Genomic DNA, 11,781 nt, shown 5'->3' with positions numbered 1-11,781 from the left:
CTGTCAAATTCATATCAACGAAGGATCAAATTGCAGACATTCTTACAAAGCCATTATCTACGGTCCGGTTCTTATCTCTATGTGACAAGTTGAAGATTTGCACGAGACCATCTTCCACTTGAGGGGGGCTGTTAAGGATAACGTTTGAATTCAAATTCTTTTGAATTTAAATTTGAAGCCTCCTTATTAGACGTTAGAATTCAAAACCATTTGAATTCAACGTAGACCAATTCAAATCCTTATCTTGTAAAATATCCCTTCCTTATAGGTAGGAGAGTTTTTGTGTAACTCAAATTCTATCACTTGTAGAGTTCAAATAATCTGTAACAAACTCAATGATAAATACACGACTTACCCCTTTGAATGAGGTAGAGATCAAAACATCAGTAAACTCTATGTTTACAACATCTATTGGTCATGGCTCTTCGGTCTTCCAAGAGAGTAATGGTGAAGGATCTTCCCTCCTCTCAGTATCCTTAATGTAGATCGAGTTAGGCTAAAGGTCACTTTCAAAATCATTTACACTCTCATAAAAAAAGGGCTAAGCCTATTTTCTTTCGACTAATCAGAACATAAATCATAGGAAACTCTAAGCAAGTTTTCACTCATCCAAAAATCTCAAGGGGAACCCATATAAGTTATGACATCATATAAATAGGGCTAACAGATGTCATAGGCTTTATGCATATCAATTTTCAAAACTGCAAGGGGATGAGCTTATTTTCTTTTAATTCTCCTCACCATATCATGACAAACTAGAATATTATCCATAAAGGATCTTCCTAAAATAAATAAATAAGCATACTCTTTGTAGTCCTAAAATTTTAATTATTTTCTTTTCAATATGATCAACTCCGAAAGGGCTGAAACTTGACATAAAAACAAGGAACCATCGGGTTTTTTTGTTAAATAATTTTGTAATTATTCAACAACTCCGAAAGGGATAAGTTTATTTTCTTTTGATACCCCTCACCATAACGTGACAAACTAGAATATATCCATCATGGATCTGCCTTAAAAAAGGAAAAAAAACACCCTCTTTCTAGTCCTTAAATTTTAAATCTTTGCTTTTTAGTATGATCTGAAAGAGCTGAAACTTGACATAAAAACAAAAAACCATAGGGATTCCTTGTCCATAAAATTGCAGCCCAATGTGAATTGTGGTAATGTGATGGAGTTGTTGAATAATTACAAAAATTAAATGTCACTATGTTGTCACGTGGTGGAGTTGATAAATGATTACAAAAATCAACTGTCACCAAAGTGGTGACAAGCTAAACCTATTTATTATTATGGATCATGTTCTTGGTTAAGGAGAATCCTGCCATAATTGAATAAAATACATTCTTCCATATCTATGAAAGATACTAGTTCATTTTTTTTAAGTCCTTTTTCCCTTACTTTCAGTTAAATTAAGTAGTATTTGTTCAGCTTTATGTCTTCGCGTGCTTATGATTACTGTGATTCTTTTCTACTTGCTTTCATTGATCAAAGTGAAAGATACTGAGTACTTGATGAGAAACCCTAGCTCATTATGGTGATAATCCCTTTCTTCTATCTCCTTAAATAAAATCTTAACCTGATTAACCTCCCAAAGCCTTCATATAAGGAAAGAAAACCCTTGAAGAGAATCATTATTTTCCATGGCCTTATCTAATCCTCCTGGAGAGTATGATCAAGCCAAAGAAGCTAAGGAGTTTGAAGATACAATGATAGGAGTCAAGGGCCTTCTTGACTCTGGCATCTCAACCATTCCAAGGTTCTTCATACAACCATCCAAGATTCTTTCTACCATCAGACCTAGTACTACCACCATTGAGATCCCGGTTATTGATCTTTCCGGCATAGATAATAGTTTCTCCGGCGACTCACGATCTAGAATCATCGATGAAATTCGAGAGGCGTCTCGTAGAAGAGGCATATTCTATATCATCAACCATGGTATTCCAGATTTTATTCTTGACAATATGATCATGGCTGCAAAATCATTCCATGAACAACCAGCTGACCTTAGGGCACAATACTACCCCGGAAAGCTAGGAAGTAATGCTGTATTCATGACCATTTATAACTTTAGGGTACCCACAGGAGCCACTTGGAGGGACTCACTTCAGGTGAATTGGACACCAAATCCACCTGAGCTTAACCAGATTCCGGCAGTTTGTCGTGAAGAGATGGTGGCAATGGATGGATATATGAAGCAACTAGGGAAAACCCTAATGGAGCTTATTAGTGAAGGGTTAGGTGTAGCTCCTGAGAGGTTGATGGAATACATGGAGGATAGACTTATGTTGACACATTACTATCCTTACTGTCCTCAACCTGACCTGACTTTGGGGACACGTCCTCATACAGATTCTACAGTTTTGACTGTGTTGCTGCATAACCAGAATGATGAGTTTCAAGTGGAGTGTGAGCAGGGGTGGGTTCATGTCATGCCCTTACCAGGTGCACTCTTGGTTAATATTGGAGACTTCCTTCAGGTAAGAACCATCAACAAAGTTCTAATATTTGATTTCAAGTTTAATTAGTTTTCCTTGGTTTCCTTATGTCCAATGATCATATTCAATCCAGTGTTTTTTTCCTAAAAATTTTATACATTTTTGTTAACCCTCTCAGTATTATATCATAGCCCTTTTACTACGTAGGCACCCCAATTCTGTTATAGATATTATGGGGGAGGATTCCCTCCGACGCCTGTGTGCAGGTCAATTTCAGGCGTTAAAGGGGGTATTATGAAAAACCCGTCATATAAGGGGGTATGTAAGCATGTCAGTTGGTCATTTCTCAACCCATGTGGCAGTTTTTGTATGTTTGGAAATAAAAAATCCTTCCTAAATTTTCTTGGATTTTAATTTCTAATATGTTCTTAAGGAGTGTAACTCTATAGCAGACTCCTTATTACGAGCAGGACAGTTTAGCAAAATTGATAGAGAACTCGATCCTAAATCTATTCTATGCAGTGATAAAATGAGTAGAAACTATCACAAAGGATTATACAAAGTCCACAACAAAACCAAGATATCTCAAGGGAAAACACAATAATCATTTGTAGAGATTTTTTTGTTAGATAGGTGGAGCTATCGACCGGCATGCATATCAATCTGAAGTTCATTAGGATCCAACTTGTTCAAATTAGGGCTCTTGACAAAATTAGGGTTTTCACCCACACCCCCCCCCCCCAAAAAAAAATATTACTCTAGTTTTTTATTTATTCTTTTGGATAGCTAGGTAGAATCTCTTTATTAAAAGGGAGAAGAACACAAATCAACAAGGGAAGACTCCTAGAGACCAAGGGGCCCTACAACACAAAAGTACAGACAAATAAAGCATAAGAACAGATTAAAAAAGCCTTTAGGAAATTAGGGTTGTTGAGGGTTCTAAACATCACAAAAGTTAGTCTAATCAAATGATCTAAAACAATAATCTAAAAGTCTAGCCTCACATATGTGAGTCTCACAAACAGGCAACCTCTTAGAATATTAATTTTTCTCTTTCATCTCTCATATTTTATGTGATTCCTTAATGCCCACAATCTCATATGAGTGTTCATGTAAGACTGTGAGGGATGACCTATGAGGTTGTTTCAATGAAGTTAGCAAACCCCACCATAGAGGGTAATGATGGGTAATCTTCTTAATGGGAAAAAGGAATACAGATTCCTTTATGTTCTTTTCGCACTCTCCTACTTTGATCATGGTTTCCATAGAGGTCATATGGATAATATCAATTTCTAGTCTCTCATTGATATAATATGCATATTCCTTCTTACAGTGTTATTAAATTTTGAACAAGTTTTGATAATATTTAAATCATTGTTAGTAGAGTTGAATTGGGGTTTTAAGAAAATATTGAAACATTGGTTTATGTAAACTTAAGTTTAGAGTGATTGGATTTTTGTTCTATTGATGGCAATGCCGAAATTAGAATAAAAGCTCAATGTTTTTCCTCTGTAATTCTCTCATTTTTTTTCTTTAATGATATTCATTTATTGATCTTTAGCAAAAAAATAAAATGACCTGACTCATTCTCTTCAAAAGTGGTGCTCCAAACGAGTCACATCTGGAATTTTATTCTTTTAATTAACCTTCAAATTTTGAAATATAATATATACAATATTACATTATGACACAAACACATGGCCAAGATACATAGAGGGCTCAGTTTCTCTTAATTAACTTTTAAACCATACTCAACACATGGAGTGAACATGATTAATTTATATACATATTATTTATAGGGTAAGAGAAAGCTAGTTGCAGCACATGCCAATGCATGCGGCCAATGAGGGAGCGTTGCTCGAAGTCTGCGGACACAAACTGATGGATTGCATTCCTTCTTCTTAATTATATATGTACATATGGAGATGAGCCTTGGTCGGATATTAATTAGACATTTTAAGCCGCAAGAATTGATTTTGGTTTGAAAATCATTGACAAAAGCTGACAAACTATATAGAATTCAATACAAAAATTATATAAGTACCAGTTTTTAAACAAATAGTCCAAATTCCAAGTCTCCCCACCTTTTTAAAAATTTTTATTTTATGTGACTTGGTCAAAACAACAAGCCTTGAGTGACTTATGAACTTGGTACGAACTGTAAACTCGGATGTCCTAAGTTTGATTTCCACTAGGTATATCTTGGACCACTCACACGAGGGTATTTAGTGCTCTTCACTATTTTTAGTGAAAGTTGAATGGTTCTCATTCAACTCCAGTATGACCCGGACTATGCAGTTGTGGGGTCAGTATGGGCTCTCGGGACTTGTCAAGCCAAAGGCCTGGATACCCGTCATTAGCAAAAAAAAAAAAAAAAAAAGAAGAAAGTCTTGAATGACTTAGCCTGAGTTAAATGAAGGGTGATTTTTTTTTTTTTTTTTGGTTGAATATGAAGATTGATTCTTTATGACATTTTACTAGGTGTTCCATTTTTTACACGATTTTGTCCATTTTTTTACCGGGGTCATTTTTTTTATTGGTTGTTTCAGTTTATTTTAGAGGTTGATCCGGTTCATTTGGTTTTGAAGAACTTATATTAGTCATAGAAATTTTGACCATAAGTTTCAATGGTTTCAATCCACCCTGAGATGACCAAGTTTTGATAATTTCAACCCTAATTTTAAAATTTTTGATCAAATTTCTAAAAATAGCCTAAAATAAAAAAGATTTCACCAAGATTTCAGAAATTTTAACAAGGTTGAAACCTGATTGAAATCCGAGATTTAGAACCATAGTATTACATCATGAAGTCATCTGAAGCCGAAAACACAACATGATCCTTATTACTACTCAAACATTTTCCTTTTCTTCACTGATCATCAATTCTCATGTGCTTAGGTGCTTTCTAATGATGAGTTCAAGTCTGTTAGACACCGAGTGTTGGCCAACAGTTCTCAAGAGCCAGGGATCACAGTTGCCTTCTTATTTTTATCATCTAACACATCGAAACTTTGCAGTCCATTGCCAGAGTTAGTCTCACCAGAGAAACCACCTATTTATAGGAGTTTCAAAATGCATGAACACAAGCAGGCTCGCTACAATATCCAGCTGGAGGATGAACCAAGAACAGCTTTAAGCTACTTCAAGCTCTGAGATTTTTAGGGTTTGTAAGTAATTAATGTAGTATAAATATGGGCAGTAGTTAATCTCTGTTGACATGGATTTATTAAACTATTATGGTTAATGATATGGTTTGCTTCTTTACCCCAAACTATAGTTTTTTTTTCCTTTTATTTTAAAGACCCACACTGGGTCACATAGGGACCCAAAAAGGGCTAGACAAGAGACCAACAAACAAACTTATTAGTAACTATTAAATTACTATTATATTTAAGAAGGTAGGGTAGGAGTGTTGAACTAGCGACCTTCCCTAAATCTATACGAGTACCCAAATGCCCAATTACCTAGCTGTCTTCCACTGAATTAGAAGCTCACATGCTTTTAAAAATTGAAATGAACACTTTATAAAAAAAATTCAAAATAAACGCTTTATAAAAAAAAAATGAGGATAAATTCATCTGATCTGATCCGACCCCAGAGGATGTCATATCGATTTGGATTGGTCCCAAATGATGCGATATCAATCCCAAGTTTTAAAACCTCCGGAAACCTATAGTCTTTTCCATCTTGCATCTTGTTCATTCATATTTATTTAAATATGCGAAACTAGTAGACCAGCTTGTGGACAATTAGGATTGCAAGACTAGACTGAACTGGACTGGACTGGACTGGACTGGACTGGGCTAAGGTTATGTTAATCTTATAAAAGTGATGTAAATACCTATCATGTGACAGATTAGAGGAGACCCAAATTTTATTGAGTGTAAACCCCAAAGTTTCCTGTGAACATGTAAAAGTTCAGCTCAAAGAGAGATTCTTCCAATGACATAAATTTGAGTTTAGAAACCCTAATTTAGATAGCGATTCAATATCATCATTCCCCCTTATCTTTCCATGATGGGATGGAAATACGATGTTCACAGAACAAGACATCCCTTGAAAGGAAGGTGGCCTTGGGCTTTATAGAAATCATGAGGTGAATAAGGCCGGTACTCTCAAACTCATATGAAGGATGGCTAAAAACAGTAGCATTTGGATTGACTAGTATATTCTCATATTCTGATAAAGGACTCCATTTAGACCTTTCCCTGTTCTTTAGAAATGCTTGGGATGCTCTGCCAGTGTTGGACAGTAACCAGTCGACAAGGGTATGTTGTGGTATGGTTAGATTGCCCCCCTATGACCTGTTTCTCTCCTTCTACAAGATATTGAGAATCTGACTCACGGCCTCTTAATTTTGAGGTGTTGATTTTTGCCAACTGAGCAACCCCCATGGGGTCCAAGGACCTAGGTTGTCCTAAAGCTTACAAATGTCCTGGTATGAAGTTGTTTGGTTTAAGGGTCACATCCTCTATCACACTTTTATTGCTTGAGCGTGGGGGTCTCTCTAACACCCCTCCCAACATAATCTTTTCTCTTTGAGAGGAGTATCATTCCCCCATTTGAGTGCTACCTTTGTTGGAATGCAATGAAAGATGTCTTAACTTGTCCCTTTTACTTTCCTTTCTCGGTCTGGGAAGGACTCCTTCAGAATGTACCGTTTAAAGGGGAATGGAGATAAATCAAGCTCTTCTCAACCAAGATTGGCTACCCTTGTAAAGCCTAATAATGATTTCCTCAGCATTAGTCATTGTATTCAACTGAAACCCTATACCTTCAGTGCTCCCAAATATTCCATAACCCCTTTTCTTTCCTTATGCTTCTTTCACGGAGACTCTTTTTCAACTCAAACCCGCAACCACTAGATCACAATGTAACAACCTGACCGTTTTGCTGTGGTCTGCACTCTAAACCCATCAATGCAATATCCAGCTTTGAATGCTTTCCTTCATGCATGTTTTCCTTCTCACAAAAGAATAACATACACAAGTAATCTAACAAATAAACAGGTTTATAGACAAATTGTCACGGAGAGACTGATATAAACCAAACTCCCCTTTACCCATAAGACCGAGATTTAGATTCTCCATTTAGGGACGCATTCGAGTATCAGTTTCTCAACAATTCTGTGATCTGGTGATGGCCTTTTTTAAGAGAGTTTCCATTGCTCCAATTTTTAAATTTAAGCATTCTGATGAAGTGCAAACGGATATATTCAATATGATTTCTGTGAAGTAATTTACTGTGTAAGGCTTTCGACATTTAAAACAATAAATTACTTCTTTGTCTAGCGTCACAGACCATGGGTTAGTATCTGGAATGTAGTTGTGGTTTTCCAAAACATCATTACAGGATTGATCTCCCAGGAACCACCCAGGTTATAATCTGTACAACTTCCCCATACTATGCTCGCTGTTTATCCATGACCCATACATTCTCCATCTACTTTCTTTTTCCCCCTTCTCTTTATATACAGAGTGATGAGCCTGCAGACCCAACAGATAAACTATCAAGATGGATCTAGATAAACTATCAAGATGGATCATTCAAATCAAATAACAGAATTAACGGCATAGTTAGCTCCCCAAGAAACAAATAAATATAGGAGGACTAGGGCCAGCTACACCAGCAAAACAATGATGCAAGAGATCAGATGGAGGGAGGTGGCTACGGAAGAAGAAATAAAAAAAAAAGGCCAAGATGCTGGTTAAACCAATTGGCACACAACAGTTCCCAAGAGAGATGTGGAACAGACCCTAGAACCAGTTCATAGAAAAATAGAATCGTTGACTTGGTCAATGAACCATTTGGGCAAGACACCTGAGTCATCAACCAAGTGTAAAGGGATTCTCTATTTAACTCTCACACATCTTTTCCAGAAGCAAAATTTTCAATCTTAAATGAGGAACGAATATAACTTAAATCACATTTAACCCCAGGCCCGAACCCATTGTTCAAAAGCAGGCCTCCAGTTCAGAACATTGTCCTGTGCACCAATGAATCAATTGTCCCCAAATGTTTTACATGAATAGATTTCTTTTTAAAATTTTGAAATATAATGTCATAGAAAGTTAAGAAAGAATTGTACGGGGAAAAGTTTCCAGCACACCCTCACTTGGAATTCGATAAGCATGCCCTCTGTTTGTTGCCACGTGGACGAGTGATCTGGAAATTCTACCCTTTGGATGTTTAGAAAACGATGTGAATTGGCCACAATGCCAAATCTCAGATGAAGATTCAATGTATCCTCTAGTGTGTAGGCATACACTCTTACGTATGTCCATGCGCCCAATTGTAGTCTCCTTGGTAGTCTTTGATTATATTCAATACCTTATTTTTCCTACTAGGTAAATTTGGATTGCACTGAAACTTGATAGGTAAACAGAGGACATGCTACTCTAGTTCTGGGTCAGGGGTTCGGTTATAAATATGACTACTGTGAATTGAAAGTCCTATGATACAACACTGGAAATGTAATTAAATGTACATGTATAAAGATGACACATCCTACTTCTTAGCTTTGTTTCTTGGAACGAGGTAAGCTACCTGCTCCATAGACACCAGAAACATCAAGATGGCCAAATTGCATTTTGGACTCGACACTTGCCCCATGGCTTAGTTGACTAATGACAGGTAGGAGTGGCAGTTATGATCAAGAAACAGTATAGACCTAGGAAACAAATAACACTCACTCCAGATACCTACTTTGTCAGGAATGCAGTTCATCCTTCCTCATCCTCGGATTGGGAAGTTTTCTTTGTATTAGTATCACAATCCACCGGATATGGAGATGCACCTGCAGTCAAAAAGGACAATAAGATTGCTTGTAAACGAGTCAAAATGTATTAAGGATATTTCCTCCTACACAAGAACTTGATTTGGGCTGCCAAAAATATATCCAAGCTGTCACTTGTACATAAAATAAAAACACTATAGGGCAAAGACTCACTAGAGAGCATAAAAGATATCCTTAAGATCATTCATGGACAGAATTCTTCTAGATTTTCATTGGAAGAAGCATTGGTATTGATGCAGTAGCATTATCACCGGCATGACGCAATCTGGAAACCCAAATCGAAACAAACCAGAACCAACGCTACCTCTTGGTCTATTAAGAGTTGGTAGGGGTTATATAGTTATTTGGGGAGATTCCTGCAATTGCATTTTTTTTTTTATTTTAGGGTTAGATAGGTAGGAGATTCTAGAATCCTTGTTTAAGTTTACTTCAAGTTTCCTTATTTGAGTGCATTTTTTCTTTTCTTTTTTGAATATGCTTGTAATCCAACGCAGGAGAGAGAATTGAATAAGCATATTGAAGTTTTACAGTTGCCATGGTGTGACCACTGGTCAGGTGACCTTCCCCTCTCTCTCCCAGTCTCTCTAGTTTGGTTTCTTCCCTCACAGTAGTCTCCCTTCCCAGGATAGTTTCTTACTTCTTTCTCTCACCTTATTTCATTATTATCTGTTACTTTTACTCTCATATTCCAACTGTTCTAGGTACTCTGTTTTAGTAGTACCAGCAGTACCCTTGCATTCATTTCTCTCTCCCCCCTCCCTTTCCTTTTCTTCCTAAGATTTTGAGAGTTAAGTCCTAATCGTAGGGTGGCCAAAGCCTTGAGAGTTTCAGTCCAAACCAGTTCCCCTGCTAAGATAACCAACTTCAATCCATTGCTGGATCTGAAAACCCTGCCCTACCTGATTTCTGAGATTTTTCTCAATCTGTTTGCGGTCTCTTGAACTGATTTGTTGGGAGGATTCAATAGGGCCAAGGGTTGGGAACCTCACCCTGAAAATTCAGTTCAATTGCACCTCCTATCCTGCTGGTTTTCGCGTTTTACAAAAGGAAGAAGAAGAAGATAAGTTCTTCTATTTACACTTAACCCTCTATTCTTTTATATTGCACAAAGGCCCTAATTCTTAAACTTTGCTTCTATTCAAACCCATATCCATATTAATTTCTAGTACTGTCCACTTCTCTTTGAAAGGGATCAGAACTTCCATTTATTTAAAGAATTGCGAGTCCTTATAATTAGATTATTATTGCTTTGGGTGGACCCCATAGCGATCCATAGCAACCCATAGGTTTATGGTTATACCAAAAACTTGTCAGGTTATACCAAATATGTTAGTCCGTTACAGCCTGAAACACTTTTTAATGTAGGCTACCCATAAACAAAGTGAAAACATAGAATCAGCCTCTTGCTAGATCCAGCAGAAATGCTGATTCGACCAACCTCACTCCTGTTCAATTATTCCTGAAAGGCAGATTCCAATAATCCAGGAAACCTTCCCCTAAACTAAGCCCACAAAATTCTGTATGTAAGTCTTTAAAATCAGGTTTGCAGTTTTGCACACAACTCGGAAGCACACCAAGAAGAAAATTTGAAGACTATTCTGGACGGATGGGCAAAGCCCCACTGCCTGATGCAGATATCAAATCAATGGCTCTGATGTGGTGGGTTTTCAAATCAGAGGTTTGAGAGAGAAGGGAGACAGAAAGAGAAAGGAGGAAAGCGCAAATCGTTTTAGGATGGAGAGAAGAAACTACTTCAATTCAAACAAGCTAATTCAAATCCATTATTCAAATTGTGGGGAAATAAATAAAAGATGAAAAGACAAACTAAGCATCCCTAACCTAGGGGCTGTTGGGAGAATCTTTATTGACTCAAACTTCTTAAAAATAAGCTAAACTATTAAGGAAAGAAATAACAAAAAAACTGACCAAAAATAACTAGCCCACGACTTTTGGTAGAGGGGATTCCTCAAAATCAGCAACTCTACAACCATAGTTGTCAAGGCATCCAGGCAGCTTTGTCTGGACTAGCACCTTGCTGGTGTCTACTGCCTTGGTTGCCCTAGGCACCATGACAAATTTGTCTATAACTGTAGGCTATAGAACTTCCAAAATTGGGCACCACAAACACCAACTAATGGAATATTTTCCCACTACTCTTAAAAAATAATCCTTTGTATATAGCCTACATGATCGCAAAATACATCCAAGTTACGAAGTACAAATCCAAGGCCCAAAACAAAAGATCAAACCATATCCAATGGTGGTGATCATGCTCCTGCATTACTACCCAAACAGTAATTTCAAGTTTTCGAATCAGGCCGGCTTTCATCTGTATGACATGATTCTTTATTACTAAATTTCTTATATAGCCCATAATTGACAGAAATATATCAAATAATGCACTCATAAGCTTGTATTGATAACAGCCACCAAATTAAACAGCTAGGCAAGTTCCAATGCAATCAAGAGTTCTAATAGTGTATCCATCAGTTATTTGAAAAGGTTTAAAAGTGGTCGGTTTTTTTTTTTTTTTTGGGGGGGGGG

General features: G+C 36.9%; 2 protein-coding genes across 2 annotated transcripts in view; one reads left to right on the top strand and one right to left on the bottom strand.

Moving 5' to 3' along the window:
- Positions 1-1,510: 1,510 nt before the first annotated feature.
- LOC122075574 (1-aminocyclopropane-1-carboxylate oxidase homolog) lies at positions 1,511-5,712 on the top strand. Its single transcript, XM_042640647.1, has 2 exons — positions 1,511-2,483; positions 5,340-5,712. Exons 1-2 carry the CDS (start codon positions 1,644-1,646, stop codon positions 5,592-5,594), a joined length of 1,095 nt encoding a protein of 364 aa, XP_042496581.1. The 5' UTR covers positions 1,511-1,643; the 3' UTR covers positions 5,595-5,712.
- Positions 5,713-7,636: 1,924 nt separating this feature from the next.
- LOC122077262 overlaps positions 7,637-11,781 on the bottom strand; it is a 6,281-nt gene continuing 2,136 nt past the window's right edge. The window contains exons 2-3 of the mRNA XM_042643149.1: positions 9,147-9,237; positions 7,637-7,927 (exon numbers count right to left, since the gene is read on the bottom strand). Coding sequence (XP_042499083.1) covers positions 9,164-9,237 — 74 coding nt within the window. The 3' untranslated portion in view covers positions 7,637-7,927; positions 9,147-9,163. The remainder of the gene's footprint in view (positions 7,928-9,146; positions 9,238-11,781) is intronic.

The sequence above is a fragment of the Macadamia integrifolia genome, chromosome 4 (assembly GCF_013358625.1).
Source record: "Macadamia integrifolia cultivar HAES 741 chromosome 4, SCU_Mint_v3, whole genome shotgun sequence".
NCBI lineage: Eukaryota > Viridiplantae > Streptophyta > Magnoliopsida > Proteales > Proteaceae > Macadamia > Macadamia integrifolia.
Note: the sequence above shows the minus strand (reverse complement) of the source record. Positions and strands in the feature narration are given on the sequence as shown.